At 44.6% G+C, this 25,207-nt stretch overlaps 1 protein-coding gene across 3 annotated transcripts in view; it reads right to left on the reverse strand.

Moving 5' to 3' along the window:
• Prdm10 (PR/SET domain 10) overlaps positions 1–25,207 on the reverse strand; it is a 91,734-nt gene that overhangs the window by 16,838 nt on the left and 49,689 nt on the right. For 2 of the 3 annotated variants that reach the window (XM_063256080.1, XM_063256081.1), the window contains exons 6-13: positions 24,451–24,692; positions 22,755–22,958; positions 17,967–18,039; positions 16,020–16,137; positions 12,619–12,748; positions 11,409–11,651; positions 5,723–6,070; positions 3,807–3,962 (exon numbers count right to left, since the gene is read on the reverse strand). In XM_063256080.1, the coding sequence (XP_063112150.1) occupies positions 3,807–3,962; positions 5,723–6,070; positions 11,409–11,651; positions 12,619–12,748; positions 16,020–16,137; positions 17,967–18,039; positions 22,755–22,958; positions 24,451–24,692 (1,514 nt within the window). The remainder of the gene's footprint in view (positions 1–3,806; positions 3,963–5,722; positions 6,071–11,408; positions 11,652–12,618; positions 12,749–16,019; positions 16,138–17,966; positions 18,040–22,754; positions 22,959–24,450; positions 24,693–25,207) is intronic. The other variant, XM_063256082.1, reaches the window with a different exon arrangement.

Here is a 25,207-nt window from a genome sequence, read left to right on the forward strand (position 1 = left end):
CAGTCACCATAGCCTAGGGAGAGGCGCTCAAGTTTCCGGAGCACTGAGACTGAAGGACGTGTGCAGAGGGGCGGAATCACAGCCCCCTTCCTGTGAGCCTGGGTTTAAATATGAAGGGCACTGATTCCTCCTTTAAAGAAAGACTCTGCATTTATGTGGACAAGAACCAAGGGCACCCAGAATAAATTTGGTGTATCTGTGTAAGACACACAGATAACGAGTGACAGGTAATATTGGATTTACAGAGCCCTGTGTGCTCGATTCTTAGACCTTACAATAAACATAATGATGTCCTCCAAAATCCCAAGTGAACTCCAGCAGGAATCTCTTTCAAGTCTCCCACATCATGGATTTAGATATTTAAGCACTCGTATTGTCCACTACAAGATGGAGCATGGCACCATGTGCCCCTATGTCCAGCTGTGTCCTACTTTGGTAATACAATAATCCATGCTGATGTGAGTCCTTAGAACATTCGGCAGAACCCATCCCGCATTAAATAAACTCAAAAGGTGTGTGGCTCAGTGGTACAGTGCTTGCCTGGCATGCACCAGGCCCTGGACACCATCCACTGGGGAGATCACTGCTCTTAGAAATACTATTAAACTGCTACTAACTTGGTAAACACTGGGAATCCTTCTACACAACTAGTTCTTCCCACCTTTTCATACAGAGGCTTTGTTTAAGCAGTAGAATGCTTCCCTAGCACAACAAGGCCCTGGGTTCAACTCCCCGCAAGAAAAAAAAAAGTATCACTGTGTCATCTTATCTATTACTTATGAAGTCACTCCTTTACCCCAAATCAGAGTTAATCTCTCTCTTAACAAATCATCTTTTCCTCAATTTTTTTTTTGGTCTTTTTCATTTTTATCGGTACCAGGAATCGAACTCATGACTGCCTGCTTGCAAGGCAGGCACTTACGCTGCTGAGCTAAATCCCCAGCCCCGATCCTTTCCTCTGTTATAATATCCATAATATAGTTGATGTCTGATTAACCAATTGAAGTGTGCATTCCCTAACGCTAGAAGGTCCTGCCTTATTTTTTATATACACTGTAAAATTTAGTTATCAGGACAGACAACTGCAACTCTAAGTTGTTACCACACGATGGGATCACCAACAAAAGGTGCTATGGGGATTCCCAGGAGCAGTGCTTAACCCAGGGACCGAGCGATGCCCCAGGGAAAAGACAGGTGAAAACCTTGTATTATGTTTTTACATTATCTATTATGTCCACCCTTTTGATTTGACCGACTCTGTTCTGTTATGTCACATTTGGTTTTACTCTCTTCCAAAAAAGTAGTAAGAACCATGGGAGCAATGAAACCCAAAATGTGTAATAGTCATTGTACAAAAGAGAGGAAAAGAAAGTGCTCTAAACTATATAACTGCATGTATATTTAAGTGTATAAGATAGAAAAGGATATCACTGAGTTTTATTGGATCATTGAACAGAACTGTTTGCAGTATCATTGTTGGAATGTCCACTTTACAAGCTTTAATTTTTTAACTTGAACAATTATTTCTAAGATGACAATATGTAATCCATTAACTAGTGATTTCCTACTGTTTATTTTTTTTTTCTGTAAATCTGTATAACTTGTACCCTTTCTCTGCTTTTTTTTCTCCTTAAATAAAATTTAAAAAAAAATAAAATAAAATAGAAAAGACAGGTGAAATGATGCAAGAGTCTGGAAATTCATTTCTAACCAAGGATAGGAAGGAGTGAAATCAAATGAACGGGCCCCAGGAGACACGGAAGTGGATCCATGTGACTCTGTACAGCCAGATGCAAAGCAGTAGTGAGAACTAGAGAGGCCATCAGGCACCAGGTCAGATAGCAATGGCAGGAACCTAGGGCACCCGGGCTGCAGCGGGCTGATCATATCACTGGAAGCTCTAAAAGGTTTACCACCACTGTCCCATGGTGTCTTCTATGTGATAAGAACTACGCCTACAGGAGTGGAGAGATAAAAGCTTTTTCAGAAGGGTCATGGTGTCACACCTATTCTCCAGAAAACTCACTCTGGCTACCATCTTTAAAAATATGCACAAAAAACCAACCAAATAAAAATATGCACTGATGGTATGTCAACTCAGCTAACTCAGCCTGTGTTTAAAAAGAAGCACTTCCCCATATGATTCCAAGAGAGAAACGCACACCAGATGGGAAGGCAGGAACAAAGCAGGCATACCCCAGCAGCTCAAAGTGCCACTGTAGCAGCAGGTATGGAGGTGCCAGGGGCTCCCCACTAACCCTCCCTCCCACTCAGACGGCAGACTCCTTCCTGAGTGCCAGCCCCACTGGCCAAACCCAGGAGCAATGCTAACTGCAGCTCCACGGCGTCCACCGCCTGGAGTGCCTGGGTTCCCAGGTCCTTAGTCAAGCTTTTGTTTGGCCACCTGCCCAGTGCTTCAGAAAGAGCTCTGATACCTGCTTTGATCCCCTAAGTGTTCCCTTCAGACCCTCACTTCCGCATGAGCTTCCATACTTATGTTCTTAGTTCTAGGAAAAAATTCCTCATTCTAAAGTATTCACAAAAGTTTTGCTTCTCTGACTGATCCGTGTCTGATATATTGGGTGAAAATGGAAACAGAAAGTTTGTTATTTTGGCTTTTAAAAAATCCTAAGTGATAAAATGGTATCAGGCATAAAATAATACAAAGATGCTGAATGGATAGGGTGGACAGATGGTCAAATGTGAACATCAAAGAGAGAACTTTTAATATAAATCAGTTCATGGGGCTTTGGGTATAGGTCACCTATAGTGCTACAGCGCATGCTTGGCACAGACAGAGCTCTGGGTTCAATGCCACCCAAAATAAAGAACAGAAAAAAAACCAATGAACGTTTATCCATCCTAGAGTCCTCTATACAGTTCTAAAATCATGCTGCTACACATTGAAAGCCATTGCAATCATGTTTCACAATACACATACCACAATACTCACGCTCTGAAAATCACTTTCTATTTTTCTTCAGTGTCTTCATGTTCTACACAAGTTTTCCCCGCATGAGAATCTGCTTCTGATTCTTTCCAGTTTCTATGACAGTGTGACCTATAAGCTTGCTCAGCCATGTCCCTCAGTGACGTCTGTGTAAAATCACACCATTTCCCAGTGATGCTATATGATTATTCTCACATTTTTGTTTTTCTTTTTTGAGACAGGGTTGGGGCTGGCCTTGAACTCACAGTGATTCTCCTGCTCCGCCTCCCGAGTGCTGGGAGTACAGGCGTGCACCACTAGGCCCGGCCTCTCACATCTGTCTAAGCTGTTCTTACCGCTGAGTCTCCTGCAGGATTTTCTTTGGTTTCCCCTACATTCCAGGAAGGTTACTCACATGCACAATTTTTTATTTTAATCCTGACATCGTTAACAGTCTGCAAAGGGATCTAAGCCTCTCATGCTCATGCTTCCCAGCTGACAGCCCTGCTTCCCCTGTGACACTCTTTAAGTTCTCAGGAAAATTGCCTGGCTTGGAAGGCAGGAAAATGTATGGGTCTCCCAGGAATTACTCAGGGCAGTGAGCTCCGCTGGTCATTGCACACTTGGCACGCTTGGGTTCTTGCAGAACATGCACTACTGGTATATTTGGGAATCTGAATTTGTTTGGGACATTAAGTTTGTCCCCTTCATTTTATAACTAAGCCAAATAGGAGAGCCAAAGTATATTCCAATCTCAGTTCTTGGTCAGAGGTGCTAAGCGGATGAAATGCAGGGACACTGTCGCCTCGCAGCTGGATTCCCAGGGCGCTAAGCACCGCAGGGTGGGCCGTGCCCAGGCTGTGCCCAGGCCACCTACCTTGAACTGCTTCCCACAGGTGGAGCACAGGAAGTCCTTGCGGTCCGAATGCCGCAGCATGTGCAGCCGCAGCTTGTCGGGGCGGCAGAAGGCCTTGTCACACTCCGTGCACTGGTAAATCTTCTCCGAGTGGAAGCTGCGCACGTGCTTTTTTACCTGGCAGGAAGACAGGAGAAAAACTCAGGCACTGGGGCACAGAAGGAGCCGCCCGAGGGGGGGGGGGGGCGGGGGGGCGCTGCCTCCGCTAGGGGGCGCCCGCGCGCCACCGAGGATCCGCGAAAACCCGGGCGAGCCACCCAGGCAGGTCTGACGATGGCCTCCAAAACTGTCCCGGTCACAAGGAAACCACACAAGCTGCCAGAAAGCCCTGCAAATCTCAGCCTCCCTGGGGACAGAGGGCGAAGCAATGTCATCTTCATCAAAGGCCAGACCACTTGCTACTCAAGTGTCTCTTTATCTTAAAAAAAAGGATTCTATGAATTTAAATGAATCTTGCTAAATATTATCTATGAGAAGACAAAAAAATTCTTCCACACTTCTTTCTGCCTTCAGCAAGTACAGAAGCAACTCATCCCCTTGTAATAACCAATCACTTTACTTCTTCTAATGAAAGCAGGATGGGGGCAGCCCAAGTAGCAGAGACCTCACCTAGCAGCTGCAGGGTCCTGGGTTTGATCCCCAGCACCAAAACCAGAACAGAAGAAGCAGGTTTTGAAGAATCAAAGACATGAGCCAAACAATGTAGAAAACATTACCCAAATGTGGTGATGAGACAACACGGTGACGTCATTTCCCCTTAACTGGGACTGTTTCCTTTACGTTTAGGTAACGAATAAAAAAATTAAGATTCATCCTGAGGTCAATTCCTAACCCCATAAATAAAAAGAATATTGCTCTGAACTCTTTTTAGCTATAAAAATCCAAAAAGAACTGAAAAGGAACTGTGGATGGAAGCTAAGCAGTGAGTTACATCAAATTACAGTTTGCGTCACTGTTTTTGGAGTTCTTTCATCATTAAATTCTGCCTTAGCAGCCTTTCTTTTTGTCTGTGTGAAGCAAGAAAATTTACAGGGCTCACAACACTAGCAAATTATTATTAACTCCTAGTTTCTTTCCCTTTAATAATGTTTTATTAAAAATTGTGGCATATACCTGTAATCCCAGCACTCAGAAGGTGAGGCAGGAGGATCATGGTGAGTTTAGCCTGGGCTATAAAGTGAGTTCAAGACCAACCTGAACTGTATAGAAAATCTTGTCTTGAAAAAGACCAAAAAATAAAGAAAAAAAAAGGAAAAGAAAAATTTAAAGTATTTTATAAGACATTTAATTATTCACTAACTAGCATATAAAATTATTAACACTTAATGTCTAATGAAATTATGAATATTTTAGAATTAAACTTCACCCAGTTTGCTCCAACCAACAGCATACAATCAGGGAGACAGTCAGTGCTTGATTCAAAATGTATTATATACCAACTTTTTATGTTTCCTTCCAAAATGCATGACCTTAGTAAAGCAAAACAGAAAACCAGAGACAGGGAGATGTTTTCAGCCACCGAAGCAGGAGTATGTCTTCTACAGGCTCTAAGTTTTAGTGCTAATGGATACTGATAAAGATTTTGATAGACCTTTCTCTTGACAGACTTTTAAAAATTATAACCAAATCTGGGTGTACATTACTTGTTATGTAACTTAAATGTTTAAATATCAATATCTGATCTGGACAATGAAGGGTCATAATACTCCCCCTGTCTTCCAAAAGTAATTTAATTAAGAAAAAACATAGTTTCTCAATTATAAAGTCATTTCAAAGAAGAGTTGAAAATGTAGGTGCTACGCACTTTTGACTTTCTAAAAACCTGTTTCTTTCACCAACAGAAGGGAACAGACAGGAGTCTCAGTAGCGACACTCACCTGAATAAAATCTGGGAACCGTTTCTTACAAGTTGGGCAGGTGAAATAGCCATCATTGATATGAATGGCCACATGATCTTTCAACAAATCAAGGCGGTCAAAGGATTCTGGGCAAAAAATGCAAGAGTAAGTCTTCTGGTCCGAGTGGAGCTTCATGTGGCTCTCCAAGGAGGCGCTGCTGATGAAGCCCTTGTTACAGAGATCACAGGTCAACGGGCAGTTTCCCTCCCGCCCATGGAAGCGCAAGTGTTGGTCCAGTTTGTCCTTTTCCCGGAAGGCCTTCCCACACTGCAAACATTTAAAAGGCCGGAAGGACTTCCGAATAAACAGATGCTGAAGAGCTGCATTCTGAAAGACATACACAAATACGGCGCTGGGGTGAGGACACGGAGAGCTCAGGGGCTCCGCTGCCAGGGGGAAGGGGGTACTCCCTGCAATCGCAGACACCCCAGAAGGCCCGTTCCAGGACGCAAGCGGGGCGAGGAGACTCGGCTGGCAAAGGCGGAAAATGCAGTCATCCCCAAGTGGGTCTTGAAATGTCACACTGTGCGCGTGTGTCATTTCATGTTGATGTCTGTGTGTTTTTCTTCCGAAGAATATAACTTTGAAGAGGGCGTTTTCCGCGGAAGACTGGGATGGAAAACCAGACCCCAGAGGGAAGCAATGCTAAAGCTGGAGATTGGAAGGAAAGGTGGGGAAGCCACTCGGGCATGGAAGGCGGCGGCACGCTGGCCACGTATTACTCCCCGAAGTCCTTGATTAAAATAAAAAAGCTTCATTAAAACATTTGACAAAAAAGAGTCCTAAAGGAAGTGAAGTACAGTTAGTCCTTCCCAGGAGTGGGGTTGGAGAAGAAAATGGACATGGGGTTTCTCCGAGGGGAAATCAAAATATTCTGGAATCGTAACACAAATGTATGCATAGAATATACACATAGTAATATCTCGGTAGTGATGACAGCAGCACAACTTCTGGGAATTATGAAAGCGATGCTTAAAAAGCTTGGGGGTGTGCCCATCATACAAAAGGCCCTGGGTCCAATCCCCAGTAAACCCCTACACACACACTCAAGCGCACACAAGGTGAATTTTTCACTGTATGAATTAAAGATCTCAATGTAAGGAATGAAAATGAAATGAACTTGCTTCCTTTATGTGAATGTGTTTGTTCTTGAGACACGACACGAGTACATATCAAAAATGAAATTTATGCACTGCAGCGCTTTCTACTTAGAAATCTGGAGGACGAGTTCCCAAGGAAGCCAGTTAGTTCTGCTGGTTAGGATGCCATGCTAAGAAAGTTTGCTTTTTTTTTTTTTAAATCACAGATCACACTTCTAATGCTGACCAGCTCTCCTGTGAATTCATGCAAGTGTGAGAGGGAATCCAAGTGAGAAAAGATGGCTCAAGGCAAATCAGTCACAACCACAGGAAAAACACCCCATGCTCCATGGAGAGCCAATCTACAGAATCAACTTCACACGAAGAATACAGAGATCAATATTTAGTTAGGCTATAATGACTCATTCATCAGTTGTTGAAACACCAAAGGAAGATTCTAGTTAGCTCTGAGGGAAAAAAAACCCTTCAAAAAGTATACCTGTGAATGTGCTCTCATGTGACTAGAAAATCACTGTAATTGAAGCCTTAAGGGGGATCTTAATGCATTATACTTGCAATGAAGAAAGTCCAGTCCAGTCCACTCTTTAACCCTTAATTACTTAGCAGCAACTTCTGACTTCAATGTAATGTAAAATATTTATTTTTTTACTATAAATAATTCATTTGATACAACAGAAAACTTCTTTCTCAGGCAACAGGGATAGGAGATTCTTTTATGATGCTGCCAACTTGCTTATCTTGAGTAGGGTAAGATTAATTCTGATGTCCTCTCAAGTTGACTAAGGGTCACGGGAGGGTAGGGGATGTGGGTATCATATTTCATTCTCTTTTGTGTCTAGATCCTTTAAAATTGATTGAAGTGTCCAATACAAGATTGAAAATTAATATAGTTCACAAATGTCTAGGTTCTTTCCTATGGCAACCAGAAACATTTTAAAGAATAAACCTTTTCCAAATCACCCACAATCCTCACACTCCTTAGTGGTCACCAAATCTTTTTCACTCAGAGTGGACACATATTTTTTTATTTGACACAGGAGCTCTTTAGTCTTCAGCCTTTTTTCAAACTTTATGGAAAGATGCCAGAAAAACAGATGCTATTCTGAGGTTCAGAGATGACTCAAGTTTAGAGCGAGCCTGCCATGTCAGGGTCACTTCCTGTGTCTGACTTCAGTCATATTCCCAAGGACGGACATAGTACACAACAGTTGATGATGACCCCAGTGAGGATTCCAGTTCTCATCGAGTGCCCAATCTAGGATTCAGCGTTGCTTTGGCTCACTATGTAAATCAGTTGTCTGTCATTTCTGATTAGCATGAGAATTTTCAGACACTTGATTTAAACCAAGCAGCCACCTGGCTCCACTTCCTTAGTTCTACTGACAATTCTTATCTCTTTAATTTCCATGGAGCCCTGAACATTGCCTAAGTGCTCAAGAAGCAGCCCGTATTTCTCTGAGCTAATGATACTCATATACGATGTAGTAAAAGTGCTAGATCTGTCCCCACTCCTTGGCCCAAGTGCAGACCAATTCTAAGACAGCTTCTGTGGTGCAGTCACATCGGGTCCACTCGCTAAGAGGAGTCATGACAAGTGGGGTGCATGACCGAGAGCCAGCCCAGCTCTCCTGGTCTCCTGAGTGCAGTCAGCCAGCCAGCCCGCCACACCACCTGGTACACTGCTGCTCCAAGTATGACCAAGCGGTATGATCACGGGGTTCTGTGACTCACCCTGCGATGACTTGCTATTTCTGAAATGTTTCTAAAGCTTGAGCTAAAGGTACCTACACAATCGATCAATTTTCATACTTTTTTGATCCTGAGACTAACAGGAAATAAAACAATCAGTGCTTGTTTGTTGGTTTGGGGTTATCGTTAATTTTTAAAAAGCAACTTTTCTTTGTCCTATTTTCTGCCCAACTTTCAAAATCGTAGGCAGCTCAGCCCTGGCCAACACACCTCACCCCCCACTCTCCTTTGCCTGCCCCCAAGGCTGCAGTAAGCCAGTGTGTGCTCTGCTCCGTCACCACCAACTCACTCCTAAGCGTCGGGCCTCTGATCCTCTGTCCACGCTCCGCTGGAATGGTCCCCTTCAAGAGACTGTCTTTCCTCCTTTCTCCCACAATTACTTCCTGCTTCCTCCATCTTTCTTTGGTCTTTCTTCCACTTCCTTGAGCAGTAACGGTGAACCTATGGCACATGTGTCACAGAAGACACACTGAGGCCTCTCTGATGGCAAACGAGCCAAGCTGCACCAGCCGCCGAGCATGGCTAATACTCTGTTTTCCACACTAAAACCTCCACACTCTGATTGCAGTGTTGCCCACAGATAAGTGGGTTCTGGGTTGCAATTTTCACACTTGGTCACTGACAGGTTTGCCATCACTGTCATAGAGCAATTTTATTATATAACTGTACATCACCTTACATTAATACTGACTCTGTACTCAGGCTGTAAGCTCTTAGAGACACAGCCCAATGGACAGTTCTCTTGGGTGACTAGACAGTGCTTAAGACACAGTTAGAACTCATCACCTTTCCATAAGTCACTCGCATTCTTTTATAGCTGGAAGGGACCTTGGAGATCACTTAGTCCTACCCTTCATTTTGTATAGAGGAAGCTTGTACCCTCAACTTACTCACTGACTTATTCACAAGTAAATTACCACTATTCATTAATTTGTATCTACTGTAGCAACCAAATTGTGGTTTCCACCAGGATTTAGTAAGTACAGGTTGCAAAGAATAGCAGGGCAGGCAAGCACTTTAACATTCTGTTACGTGAAACACAGGAAACAAACCTACCTGCAGCTCCAACTGAGCAGGCAGCATTAGAGGAGAGAAAAATAGTTACATTACCAATTGGATTGGAAGACTTCCCTTCAGTTGGTCATTACCCATCTGGATTAAAAAAAAAAAAAAGACGAAAAAAATACATAGCCCTACATTTTAGAATGTGTAATAGGAAAAAACAAGACAGCTCAACTAAAGCAGACCTCCAAAAGCCACAGACAGGTGGCCTGTACTTTGACAAGGAATCTTCTACAGAAACCAGGACCCCAAGCCTTCAAGAGTCCAAGTGCACTTACAGCTAGAACATGCCTGCACATCTTCACTACATGCGTGAGTTTTAGGGCTTTTTTGCCTTCAAAAAAATTTTAAATCTGGAAAGCATTTTTCTGGACCTAGTAAAATATTGGAATGGCCAAAGCAGAAAAGATAACTGTGCAAATGTACAGATTAGGAAATACAGTAGGAGGGTAGACAGGAAGATGTTAATGCATAGATTTAAAGTTTCTGGTCTATAGTTAGGGTGCTTACGAGTCCTATTGAAAGAATATAGAGTGAGCTGAACATTGCATATGTGTAGATTAGAGAACCTCACAGAAAATGCATAGGGTTCCCAGATGCCTTCAGAGCAGCCACGGGGCAAGGAGTGCTTCAGGGTGCTTTTACATGAAGGCATGGACTAGACTGCTTTTCAAGGTCCCTTCCAGGCAAACAAACCAAAAGTGAGAGGCAAACCCAAGAGCTCTCACCCACAGCAAGCAGGGTCCTGTGCAGGACACCTAGCATCTACCCCTTCCCTGAGTACTATCTCCCTTATCATCTTTAAAATGACCAAGAGAAACAGTAAGCTAAAGCAATCACCCATCTAGAAACTGAAAAGTCTCCAAAGGTAATGAAAACGCTCTTCCATCTACAGGTCAGTCTTTTACATCTGGCTGCCACAGACACGGGTTTCAGGTCAGTTTTTTGTCCACACTAGCGCTGCCTACAACCCCAAGGTTGCACACGTGTGTCCCCTGTGGTTCCTGACTCAGACTCCACGCTGCCTGTGTGCTAATGCACAGACACACGTCTGAAGGGAAGCCCTGCAGCTACATGCTTGGAAGCCAAGACACGGGTCACATACGTGAGACCTTGACCAGCCCACAGCTTTACTGTGAGCTCTCCTCGGGTGTGCAGACTACATCTGCCAACCAGCTTGGGCACAGGTCCAGCACACTGGTGGGTACTGACCTTGCCAGTCTCCCCTTAGACACTGTACACAGCCAAATTTAGTCACCCACTATTCACCTGAGAACTGTAATCAGGCCCTGATAAGCCTGGATTAAAGATAAAGAATTACACCTGAGCTGGCACTCAGCAGCAGAGCACCTCCTAAGTGTACAGCAGGCCATGAGCTCAATCCACGGCACAGGTAAGTAATGTTATTAGAGTGAAGTATGGTTTTTTCTCCATTTCCACTCTCGGAGCTCAGAGATGTGGACAGCTATGCTATGTTAATGACAACGGTGCAGGGGCTGCCAACATCCAGGCTTCTGGGTGCTATTACTCAATTGATTCGATCTAAGACCAGCCATGCCAGCCTGCCAAGGGACATAAAGACAGTAAGATATGCAGAAATTGTTAATACTTCTTTGCAAAACAAGGAGATTGAACATGGATTGGCCAGATGCAAGGTTTCCAAGTGGACAGGAACAGCCTGGAACACAAAGAGCCGCAAAAGCCAGGGAAGGGAGCTCCTGGTCGGCCGGTAGGGGGCGTGCTCTCCCACTTACTCGGATGCGTTTGGCCCTGCGCATGTCATCGGCTGTCAGCGTGCTCTGGGCGGGCACCACGCTCTCTTCGTGCTGCGGCTGCAGGTGCAAGGTATGGGTTTCCGGTTCGTGCTCCAAAGAAGCCTGGGCCTCCTGTGGGAGCTGAGGGACGGAGATAGCAGTCTGCTCCGGGGGGTCCAGCCCATTCAGGGGAGCTGGTTCAGCCTCATCAAACTGCTCCTTTGCTGGAAAATGCAGCAAGTCCTGAAATTTGTAACAACCAGAGATTATTTCCCTACCTACAGATCAGTGTTGCAATGACTGTTAGCTCAGTTTCAGAGTTGTTGCTTTAAAACCACCACCACCACAACATATATATATATATATATATATATATATATATATATATATATTTCTATAGAGAGATGGGATCTCTTGATATAGCCCAGGCTGTTCCTGGGCTCCCTCGCTCAAGTGATTCTCCCACCCCAACTTCAGAGCAGCTTGGCGTGTCTGTGCCACCTTAATCGACTACTGCTTATTTTCAAGTGACTGGGTACACGGTGCTCAGGAAAAAAAATTCTCCCTGTGGAAAAGTTAGATAAGTAAATACATACAGAATGCAAAACCCATGAGATATTCCTGAGCACTGAAAAAGGAGAAAACCATGTACAACTCTTCTGGAATATTAGTAATTTTAACAGTTTAAACAAATTAAACAAAAATCCCCCTCTAATAGCTCTGGTCAATTTCAAATCTTTAGGGCAGCAAAGCTAAGTTTTTGTTGTAAGTAACACTTGAAAATACATTCTTTTTTTAGCTGGGCATGGTGGCACATTCCTGCAATCCCAGCAGTTTGAAAGGCTGACACGGGAGGATCACTGTGAGTTCAAGGCCAGCCTGGGCTATAGAGCAAGACCCTGTCTCAAAAACAATAAAGAAAAAAAAAGAAAGAAAATACAGCCTTTTGGGACTGGAGATTTAGCTCAGCGGCATAAGCACCTGCCTTGCAAGCAGGTGGTCATGAGTTCGATCCCTGGTACCGATAAAAAGATTAAAAAAAAAATTAAAAGGAAATACAGCCTTTTTTCCTTTCTCCAATCACGCTTTGATTATTCACAGACAGCAAGCTGTTTCAGGAAGGACTGCACACGTGGGTTCCTGTTTAACCTAACATGGGCTCTGAGGCCTCTAAACGAGCGTCCAAGAGCTCTTTTCCTTCCTCCAGTACCTGTGTCCCCTCATCGCTCTTCTCCCCGTTTTCACTGGTTATTTCCAAGCGGATGAACTTCGGGGGACGCCCTGGCCGCCGACCTGGGCCGAATCGCCTCTTGCCTCGTCCTCTTCCTCTGCCTCTTGTTCTGGGGATGAGAGATAGCGTTCAGAACAGCCCACGACATCAGCCTTCCCAGCCTTCGCTGCACAGTGCTCACTAACGCCAGCCTTTGGGTTCCTTTCATTTTACGACTTTCCCTGATTTCTTTCTCTCATGGAAACTATTACTTACTGAATTTCTCACGGTTGCCCTCTCTACAGCCCAGAGATATCTTAAAATTACTCTGAGGAGGAAAAAAAGAGCCATCAAAAGCACAGACAGTATTCTGCTCTGAAAGGAGGTAAGAATCGGACACAGGACAGAATATGCCAAGCTTCCAGATGTGTGAGGCAGGTGTCACCCAGACAAGGTTCCGTGCCGTCTTTCCCCCTCGTCAAGGCTCATCTTCCTCCCGAGAAACATGGCTGAATTCGAAGAATCTTCTTGTTTTATCAGGACCTTCCAAAGGTCAAAAAACATTTCTAGCTCAATTGTCCTGTATACTGTGAACAAATCTTACCCCCTGTAATGGTTTCTAAAATGTGAAGTTTCCCTATTAAAAGAGACTTTGAAGCATGCACATGTCGTCCCAGCTGCTGAGGAGGTGAGGAAAGAAGGGCACAGGTTTGAAGCCAGCCAAGGCCACTTAGCGAGACCAACCCGACCTCAAAATAACATTTTTAGAAACAGAGAGACATCATGAAATTGTCTTTCAGAAGATGTGGTGTATTACATTAGCCAGATCATGTTTTGCTTTTCCATGCATCTATTTAACAAATACACGATTTTTTAGGATCTTGTTTTGTGTTCGTTTCTGAGATCGGGCTTGCTGTGTCACCCAAGCTGGTCTTCAACTCCTGAGGTCACGGAATTCTGACTCAGCCTCCTAAGCAGCCGAATTAGAGGCACCTGCCACTGTGCCTGGCCTCTGGGAACTCTACACATTCTTCACTATGGAAAATTCTGAACACAGGCAAATATAGAAAACGGTACTAATAAGCCCAAGGCACCCACAACACTTAACACTTATCTTATGGTCATATATGATACATTTTCTATCTATACCTGCACCATGGCTCCACACATATCCATCCCAGACACCCTTTCATCTACAGACACATCAGTATGTGTCTCTAAATCACAGACTCTATGTGTATGCCACACCATAATACTCTGGCCACGGGGCTGGGGATTTAGCTCAGCTGTGTAAGTGCCTGCCTGGCAAGCGTGAGGGTCGCAAGTTTGATCCCTGGTACCAAAAAAGAAAATACTCTGGCACCTAAAAATACTCCTGCTAGACCCTCAGTATTATTATACTATCTAGTCAAACTTCAAGTCTGTCTCAAATTTCTTTTTTTGTTGTTGCTGGGGTTTTTTGTTTTTGTTGGGGTTTTTGGTCTTTTTGAGACAGAGTCTCACTATGCATTTCAGGCTGGTCTTGAGCTCACTTTGTAGCCCAGGCTGGCCTTGAATTTGCAACGATCCTCCTGCCTCCGCCTCCTGAATGCTAGGATTATAGGCGTGAACCACTATGCAAGGCTTTCAAATTTCTTTTAACAGGTGGCTAAAATCATATTATCTACTATGTACCACATCCTGTACTAGGCACTAAAGATATAAAATGTAGCATAGGCAGGAGACATAAATCCAAAGTCACAGTATAAGAAAACATCAGGGACACTCAGGAGTGAGTGACTTAGACCTCACCATGTCCTCCCCACGCAGACACTTCATCTGGTGGTCACATCACAGACCCGCTGTCCTAAATAAAGCCTGGGACCGATTCCACGTGCTGCCCACCATGGTACCATTTCCTTGCTCTCCAGCTCACACCTTTAGCCCCTGGGCCCAGCGTCCCATACCATGAGCAGCGTGCGTACCCAGCCCTTCCTTCCTCCATAGCACATCCTCTAGGCCAATTCGCTGTAATCACTCCCTCCTCCTCGCTCTCAACTCTCACCCCTGCCGCTGTTGCTTCATCTCCCTGCGTCAGACACACTCAGCAAAACCACAGCCATGCGCAACCCAGTCCCCTGCCCACTCACCCCATTCTCCTGCCCTCACTCACTCTTATTTCACAAGCAGGAACCTCCAGTGGGCGCTCAGTGTTACGGGCCACTGCAGGACATTTGCCTAGGACTCTCCCTTTCCCACTTCTTTTTTTTGGATACAGTCTCACTAAATAACTAGAGCTAGGCTTGACTTTATGCTCCTTCTGTGTCCGCCCTTCAGAGTGCTGGAACTGCAGGCAGCTGCCTCCACACCCAGCCGGGTTTGGCTCTTAAATATCCCCCAAAGGCACCTATGCTGAAAGCCAGGTCCCCAACTGGTGGTGCTACTAGGAAATGGTGGCATCTTCAGGAGGTGGGGAGAAGCAGGTCACTGGGCGCCTTTGGAGGTCCGTGCGCACGCTGGCTTCTCTGCTCTTTCCAGCCAGCAGCCTCCTCTGCCATGGGCTCCTGCCGCCATGGCGCTCTGTCTCACCACAGATCAGCCTACCATAGACCAAAACCTCTGGAAACATAAGCCCAAACAAACCTTTTCTCTTTCAGACTTTTTCCTCAGGTGTTCTGTCAGTGCCAGGCAGCTAACACACCTGTCTTTCCAGTTCCTAGAAGTAGACACCCCTACATTTGTCCCTGTTCCAAAAAACCATCCTTCCTCACTTGAACTATCGCAATAGCTTCTAACTGGATCCCCTATTTCACTTTACACCCATATAAACAAACCTGTTGTTTTCATTTTTATCCAGAACCAACCTTTAAAACTGCAATTGATGTAAGTAACTAGCCAAAATCCTGTAAACACTGCCTATCACACTTAGAATAAAATCCTTTTGTGTGTGTGTGTACTAGGAATTGAACTCATGACCTCTCACTTGGGGTGAGACAGGTGCTGTGCCACCGAGCTATATCCCTAAAATCGAAATTTTTTACCATCATCCTTAATATCCCAGCACCTGCTACCCCATCCTATACAATTCTCTCCTCGTCTGTGTTTTGTATACCTTGGGTCATATGATTTAGTTTGATGAAGGAATTACACTACTTGGAAAAGTCTGTAAATCAGAGCTCAGGATTTCAAGGGTATATGCTATCTCAGAGATTCTTATTTCAGAATCTCTAGTTGAAAGAGTCTTAAACAAGGTAAAAGTAGTCTCTCTTACCAGCCTACCTGGTGTCCTACCAGTCTAAACACACACACACACACACACACACACACACACACACACACGAAATAGTTGTTTGTTTATAAACATACAGAAATAATCTGAACCTGTAAGAACTGGTTTATGAGTCCTTGTCCCTCACACATACCTGCTAAACACGTCCAGTTTTTCGTCATGAGAATTGAGATGCTGTTGCAACTGTTCTGAGCTTATAAAACGGCGGTTACATTCGTAGCACGGCCAGTTCTTCTCTTGCTCACGAAGAACTACAGTCACAAGAGAGAAATCATCATAAAGGCTGATGACCAACAGGCACCAGTGAAATTCAGAGGCTCACTATTGATTATCTCACTGCGGACAGGATCTGTTATTTGTATTACTTTTCTGTTGTAAATCAAAGGCTAAATTTTGACAGAGAAATGCTTTTAGGACCTTATTTCTAAAACATTCATGCAAGACATCAAAGGAATAATACCCTTACATCACTCCCTCTCGTTCTGAAACACGCTCAGAAGCCTTACCACTGCAATGGAAAGACAGAAAATGCTACAGCAGAAACCTAGTGATTCAGACCACATTTCACCATTTAAGGTTATATTAAATCACAAATAACTTAAAAGTCAACACACAATATAATCACCTTAGCAAAATATTTCAAAATATCACCCAAGGCAAAATACATGCATGTCCTAGGACCTGGCAACCACCTCCAGCGGTGTATGAAGGCCATGCCAGCATTGGTTAAAAGACATGTACTACAATGGTCATGGTGGCACTCTTCACAATGGCCAAACACTACCAGTGACCCCGTTATGTTAAGAACATGGCTGGCCTTTGTTGCTGGTTCCTGGGAGGTAACCTGCTATCAGCGGCATTTCCACAGAGACAGGAGTGTCTGTTACTCATGGGCTCCTCATCCTACCAACCTTCGTGTAGAGGTGATGACTCAGTGAGCGCAACGGCCGCACCAGAAAGCCTCACTCTGTGACCGGAAAGCTGATGCTTTAACGGGTGATACTCCTCCAAGACAGGAGGTATTGAGTTTAATCCTATGACAGGGATTGAATCAATCATGGCAATGTGATGATGCCACAGTAAAAAGCTGAACAGTAAAGCCCAGGTGAGTGTTTGTGGTAGGTAATGAGACATCAGCATGCCAGGAATGGGGTGCATTTGGAAAGCATGGAAGTTTTATCTGGGGGCCCTGCAGACCTCACCTCATGCATTTCTTCATCTGGCTGATCCTGATACGCATTCTTTGTAATAAACCGTCATCATTATGTAAAACGTTTTCCTCTTACGTGAGTCACTCTAGAAAGTCATCAACCCTGAGAAAGTTATCAACCCTTGAGTTGGTCAGGAGTACAGAGGCCCTGGGACTCACAGATCATGTCCCTGCCATCTGAAGAGTCTGTGAAATCTGATCTGACTTGGGACAGTCACTAATATAACTGCACTGCACAATCAAATGCACAGGAAGGTAGACAAACGGGCGGTTCAAGATTCAGACAACAGAAAAGCAAACAGATGTGAGCATGAACAAATTACAATTATATACGGAACATGATACTGAGTAAAACAGGCCCAGGCACAAAAAGTGTATGCACCATGTCATTCTGTTCATGTCCAATTCAGTAACAAACAAATCCATGTGTGCTGGTGGGTGTCGAGAGAGTGCGCATGCTCAGGAATTCACACAGGTGTGATCACTGCACACTTAATGACCTCTGTGCCTTCCTGTATGCAGACTACCTCAGAAACATTTACATTACAAACAAAGCCATCACCTGCCTTGCTGTGTCCTAGAGATAACTAAGGCCAGATAGGAGTCATCCTCTGATCTATGTTCTAATTTGGTATTTGGAGGTTTTCATTACATTAAATACTATTTTCTAGTGCCCAGAAAAGAAATGTAAATATGTCATTGTGATTCGATCTTAGAATTGGGTGGAGATGGGTAGTGCCAAGAAATCTACTGGAATATCTTCTAAAATATATTAAGATGGAAAAATCAGAGGCTGCCTGACGATGTAACATCACAACTTAGATGCGATATAAACAATTTAGAAAATGGACAGTGTAGGAGTCCAACCACCTTTCCTTTCCTCCTCGGAAATGTCATGGATTTTCCGGTTCACGAACTCAGCGTAGGATGCAGCATACCACACCTGCAAGAACCAAGGGCTTCATTAAGAACAAAGAGATACTGCCAGATGTGCTTTACATGCTTAAATTATTTCCCCTGCTTACATTAAATAACTCTGGCTTTTCCATAGCCCACTAAAAAAAAATAAAAAAGAGAAAATGCACCCCGTGAGCCTTTCCTTGTAACATGTACCTGGCAGGTTTTCTATCAGAAGTCCTTTTACAATACACTGCCTGCTTTTTTCTCCTTTTTTTAAAAAAAAAGTTTTGGCTGGGCATGCGATGCTGCCTAAAACCCCAGCACTGGGGAAGCTGAAGCAGGAGGATTGCCACAAGTTTCAGGCCAGCCTGGGCTGTATAAGTTCAAGGCCAGCCTGAACTACATGGTGAGACCCAGTCTCAAAGAAACCACGACTCCGTAAGAATGATGTTCAGTCCCTTCACAGGTTTTAGTAACTCGGTGATCACAGTGGCTGCCGTGAACAGCTCACAGTGGAATCACCAGGAGGACTCTGTTTCCTGGGGCACTTCTGCCCTCCCTTCTCTGCTCCTGGCTGCTGCTCCCCACTCTTCCTCCACCTAACTCCTGAATACCAGTGCTCCTCAAAGCTGAGTCCAGGGCGTCTGATGATCAGACCCATGTCTACCAACTCTTTGCTAACGCCCCCAGATGAGTAACTCAGGTCCTGCTGATCCACTCACTACCTGGGCATCTCAACAGCTCACACTAACTGGAATTCCTCATGCTCCCCACCCACGGCCCTTGTCTCTGCCTGTCTCCTCTTCCTCCTCAGTTACTGCCTTACCTCCCCCTTGGTGTTCAGACTTGAAGCCTAAAAGGTGTCTCCATGTACCGCCTGGGATACGCCAACACCATGACACACTGAGCTATACCCTACCCCTTTTTCGTTATTTTGAGACAGAGTCTCACTAAGTCACTAAGTTGCCAGAATGGGCTTGGACTCACAACCTCCCTGCCTCAGCCTGCCACAGAGCTGGGATTACAGCTCCACCTGGCCTTCTAACTTGCGCCCCGCCACTACTCTATGATCCACGCAGAAGCCAAAGTGGGGATTCGGTCTTCTCATGTTACGCAGGCCCTGAAATGCTCCGTGACAGTCCCCAAAGGACTGCGGAGGTCCCCTCCAGTGCTAAGCGTGCTTGGCTTATCCCCGCACCCACTGTGTGCTCTGGCAGCTCCTCAGCTGTGCCAGGCCGCCCCAGCCCACGCCTCTGCCCTTGCTGCCTCGCCGGAGGCCTGCAGGCTTCTCCCTGCTGCCTGGCCCTCAGCCTCAGCAGGGCGGCTGCACCTCACTCACTCCAGCCCTCAGCCGGTCGCTCTGGGCAAGTGTCCAGCCGGCAAGTCTTCGCCAGTCCCTGCCTACGATTCACCACTTACGTCCCTAACAGTCCTGCCTGCGTTGGTGTGTGCTCACTGCTCCTGCTTGATCGGTCCCTGCTTTCCCTTCCCCTGCTCTCTGGGGCACGGGTACCCTGAACACACAACTTCTCCAGTGCCCTGACAGCAAACCTGTGCCCATGGCAACCCCAAACCCATTTATTCACCACCCAGTGCCCACACTACAATAAAACCCAAATCCTGGGGTCCCAAATCCTTAGGCCAGTGCTCTAGCACTGAGTTACCCTCCCAGCACTCACAAATATTGAGCTATCTTTAAAAGACAGTTTTTTAGGGGCTGGGGATTTAGCTCAGCAGCATAAGCGCCTGCCTTGCAAGCAGGCAGTCATGAGTTCAATCCCCGGTACTGATAAAAAGGAAAAAGACAGTTTTTTACTATTTGTTTTCTCTTCCCAATAAAATCTATTGCTGGTATTTGTTCAGTTATGCTTTTGAAGATAGTGAGGCTGGATGTACATAACTTCTTCTCTCGCATTACAAATATTTTCTCCATCCTCTGATTGTCCATTACATTGAACTATTATATTTTTATTTAATTCTAACTTTGCCACTACATGACGAGGGGTTTTATTCATGGAAGAGCATGTGTTTAACATGCCTAAGGCCCTGAGTTCAATATCCAGCACAACAAAAAAGAAAATAATTGCTTTAAAGTTAAGAAGTATCCATTTCCAGGGACTATTTGGGCAGAGCAGTTCTCTGTGGTGGACAAATACCGTATTTTTTTATCCGTTTATCTGCTGATGGACATAGGCTGCATCCAGAGTCAGCTATCGTGAACTATATTGCTACACAAATAAAGAGCAAAATAAAAGACAGATAATAGGAAACAGGGAGACAGCTCCTCTGCAAATGGGAACAGGACCAAGAACAGTAGGAAGTGGGCGTGGGAGGCAGAGGGTGATGAAAAAGGAATTAAGATATATTGCCAGGCATGGTAGTGCACACCTGAAATCCCAGCACTCAGAAGGCTGAGGCAGGAGGATCACTGCTAGTTCAAGACCAGTCTGGGCTATAAAGTGAGTTCAAGGCCAGCCTGAACTGCATAGGGAGACCTTGTCTCAAAAAAAAAAGATACATACATGCTCCAACTCCCCATGAGAGATGTAATCATGACATGCTGCAAACATGAACTAATACAAAATACAAATCAGGAAGAAGAAGAAGTAGAACGAAAAGCGACTATTTGGGAAAAGAAGGGGGTCCACAGGAAGGGGAGAGAGACAGGGTGAGAAGGGAAAGCAGCCATAATCCATCACACATTCCATGTCACGATAAACATGTAAAAACACCAGTAAAACTCACAGATTTATAAAAAGCTTTCTTCTGATTGGGAGGCTGAGGCAAGAGGATAGTGTGAGTTCAAGGCCAGCCTGAACTACACAGCAAGACCCTATCTCTAAAAGCAACAAAACACACAAAAAAGTGTTCTTCTTACCAAAAATGGTTGAGGCGATCAGGGTGTAGCTCAGTGGCGCAGCACAGTTAAGTCTGCACAAGGCCCTAGGAGTGGTCTCCAATGCCACAAAAAAAACAAAAGTACCAGGATAGATGGTGTGAGGTGCAATTCTCTGTTTGCACACTTACTTCGACATTCAGGACTTAGGCCTCCCCCTAAAAAGGGAGTATCCAATCTCCAATGTACCATCCCAAGGAAGCACCCACGGCCACATCTGATACACATCACTGACATGATTATTTCTTGACAATATTTTATTTATCTCAGGAAGCTAAAGAGTACTTTGAGCCCTTCTTTTGACCATGTTTCTGATCCATTAAGCTTTTTCAAAAGTAGAGGGAATCTTGGGCCGGGGACACAGCTGTGTGATAAAGCACCTGGCTACTGTACAAGATCCTGAGCTCAACACTGCAACACTGCAAAAAGGAAGGGGTGGGCTGGACTTAGAATAATAGCAGATTTTTAATGTCATCAAGAGTTAATACTTTGGGCTGGGGATTTAGCTCAGTGGCATAAGCACCTGCCTTGCAAGCAGGCAGTCGTGAGTTCAATCCCTAGTACCAAAAAAAAAAAAAAAAGTTAATACTTAGAGAAATTCTAACAGTTAGCCTGAAAATAAGTTTCTGCAACCTAAAGTCAGCATATATATGAATTCCATTTTTCAAAGTAAGTTCACAACTGAGTTCTGCTTCAGTATATGTTATACTAAGTGATACCATCCATAACCCCCCAGCTCAAATACCTGTCTGTCCCCCAAAGCAATTTCTTCCTTACAGATGGACCTGATGCCCACCCGTAGGCACACAGTTTTTGTTCATTTGGGTTGGTGATTTTTTGGATTCTTTGTTTTTCTTTTCTTTTGTAGGACTGGGGAACGAACCCCCCAAAAATGCAATACAATATCCCATCCTTTTTATGTTTTAATTTTGAGCCAGCATCTCAAAGGGTCGGGTTTGTTTTGTTTTGTTTTTGCGACAGAGACTCACACTATGTAATTCAGGCTGGCTTTGCAACCCAGGCTGGTCTTGAACTAGCAACAACCCTCCTCCCTCAACCTCTAGAGTGCTGAGATTATAAGTATGCACCACCACATCTGGCTTCAAAGGTCAAGTTTGAGACCAGCCTTAAACTTGTAATCCTCCTCCGTTAGTATCCGAAGTAACTCAAGTGATATGTGCACTGTGCCCGAGTACAGGCCCTTAATAAGCATAAAAGCCATTTCTTCTTCATTCTCTTTTATTTACAAGATTCCCCCCACCCACCTGGGTGTTGAGGATTGAACCAGGGCCCTGCCACTGAACTCCAACTCCAGCCCTTTTTTTATTTTTCATTTTGGGTCACAGTTTTACTGTGCTACTAAGTTGTCCAGGCTGGGTTTGAACTTGCTATCCTCCTGATTCAGCTTCCCAGGTAGCCAGGATTATATGTGTGTACCACCACACCTGGCTTTCGGAATAGGCCCTTGATTTCATTTTATATAAGGATTATTATGTGTGTATGATACACAGCACAGTCCTTATCTATACCACAGGTTCCATCAACCATACACGAAACGTATTTGAGGGAAAAAGCTATGTCCATACAGAATGTTTTCCTTGTTATTATCCCCTCAGCAATCCAGTAACAATTATTCCCCTATCATTTACACTGTATCAGATATTATAAGTAATCTGGAGATGATTCCAGCTGCATGGGAGGAGCACATAGGTTCTAAGTCCGTACTATGCCACTTTAAGTAATTTTGTTATCTGTGGAGCATTCTCCAAGGACAGGCTACAGCTGCTCAATAGGCAGTAAGTTAAGACTTCAACCTGAGGAAAAGTCCTAGACGAGACGGCACCTGGGATGCAGCACGGTACCTTCAGCTCCTGCTTGGGTTCCACATTCTTTATGGTCGTGTAATACACGTGGTGGCCATACTGATACGCCACTAGGTTCTGCTCCAGGTGGTTCTGGGCGGGACGCACAAACATCATCCAGTTACAGAGGCTCTCATCAGACAACTCAAACCACAGGTCCTCGTGCAAATCCCTGTCTTTTCTGTCCCCCTTTTCAAGAGACACCTGCAACCAGAGAAAAGGTTAAGAATTGCACCAAAACACAAAAACAAAACAATCCCCAACCCTTGCCTAAAATACACATTCATATAGGAAATAGTGCATCCTCAACCAACCATACATCTTGAACCTTCCCCATGCATTTAGCAAGATACAGAAGTTGGGATTTGTCAAACCTAGAGGGAAAGTTTACATACTGCAGCTTCACCTAGAGGAGAATTAGCTGGCAAAACCTATGAGTCCATAAGCTGCTACATGGCTTTCGTTAACATTTCATAAAAGCAACACAACAAAAAAAATGCTATAAATAAGTCAAAAATGTAAGCACAACGCTCTCTAGTTCATTATGACTTGTCTCCTCTGGAGATTCAACTCATTTATAATATGTAGCACAAGGATACATACTTCTCTTTACAGAATCATATTCTCACCTGGAGATCTTGTCTACTCACCAAAGAAAACTTTCCAAGTAGCTAATTTCTTTAAAAAAATATATATCCTAGCTATTCATCCCCTCCCTGCTGCTCTTAGCTCTCCAGGGTGGCTACTCCAACAACAGACAGCAAAGAGAGATGCACAGAAGCAAAAGCACTAAATGTGAAGAACGCAGATCAAAATAAAGCTACCTCAGTGAACTATTCTTGAATTTAAAAAAAAATCAGCAGTAAAAAGCTGTTTCAAAATTGAAAAGTGGTTTTCTCGCAGATTACTAGCACACAGTAGATACATACATCTGTGTAATTCTCTTTATATTCCAAATTAATTTTAAGCACAGAAAAAGAAAATAAAGACTGCCGATGCCTCTGCTACCTGTTGAATTTTGTGTTCTCCTCACCCCCAAATCCACATGGGGGTCCTGTAAGCCCAGAACCTCAGGACGTTGACTGTTGACTGCATGTGCAAACGGCCTGTAGTGGGTCATTATGTTAACATCACCTCTCTAGGCTGGGCCCTGACCCAGTGAGCAGTTCAGATAAGGAGAGGAGATCAGAACAGACAAGGGCATGCACAGAGTAAGACCTTGCCAGAACACAGCCCAGGAGAGCAACCAGAGGAGAAACCTGCCCTGCCCCTTGCCTTGATCTTGGGCCTTTGCTTCCCAATTTCAGTTTAAACCACCTGGTCTAGCATTTAATGAGGGCAGCTTGAGCAAACTGCTTGCCCCTAAGAACTATTCCTGGGGCTGGAGGTTTAGCTCAGCGGCATAAACACCTGCCTTGCAAGCAGGCAGTCGTGAGTTCGACCCCTGGTACCGATAAAAAGGAAAAAGACAAAAAAAATAAATAAATAAATAAAAAAGAACTATTCCTGTTAGAATTAGTCATCTAACGCCTTCAGGGGCTGAGATTACAATCTCCATTTTTTACAAAGACAGAAAAGTTTCTTTGCAATAAATTAATCATACAAGAAAAACACAAGGAATATGTGGCTAATTAGAAAAATGAGTGCCCGGGGAGGAGGGTAGGGCCAGAGTGGAGGAGGGGAAAGCGGAAGTTACCTTCAGGTGGATGTAGCAGTCTTTCAGCTCAGACCCCCGGACCAGCGGTCCCTCCACGGGGCCAAACTGCGTGCGCTTGGGGATGCGTCGCTTGGAGAACACCCCGCCAAGGAACCTGTCTATGTAGAGCACCAGGGGCAGGCTGGCCCGGGCCCGAGTGAGCACAGGCCGGTTGGGGATGGGGTGCAGGGGGCCATGCTTCGGGCACACTGAAGAATGTGCATTGTTGCACTCCTCGCACCCTGCGAAAGGGAGACAGCTTTGAAGGAAAGTCCAGTTCCTGGGCAGGATTTGCTCTCAGGGAAGAAGTGCTGACCTGAGAAATCCCCAAAAGCAAGGTTCCGGGCCAGAATTCAATTACATTTCACAAGAGCACTACTCGTTCCACTGCGACACATTAGTTTTCATAGGCCGGTCATAAAAGTGTTGTCATTTCCTCCTAAAGCAGGCAGAAGTTGCTTATGCCTACCAAAAGTAATGTGCGGGCCATGACTTAGCTCTCTGATGGACAATAATTCAAACCCTGGCTGTCACAATTTACAAATCCATTACAACACTTGGGGAAGGAAAAAGAAGGCAGTCTTTAGCTAGATATTGCAGCATCTAATGAGACAAAGTTATTTCAATAAAGCTGCTAGGGGGAAAAAGAAAACCTTCACAACACAATCGATTTCCTCAAAGGGAGCTAGTGAAGCCTTACCAGAGGGCATATCTAACTCAAGCAGGGAAAGTACTACACAGTTTGAAATTTCAACAC

This window comes from Cavia porcellus, unplaced genomic scaffold (assembly GCF_034190915.1).
Source record: "Cavia porcellus strain 051 isolate PalLab524CR breed Dunkin Hartley unplaced genomic scaffold, mCavPor4.1 scaffold_9, whole genome shotgun sequence".
Lineage (NCBI taxonomy): Eukaryota > Metazoa > Chordata > Mammalia > Rodentia > Caviidae > Cavia > Cavia porcellus.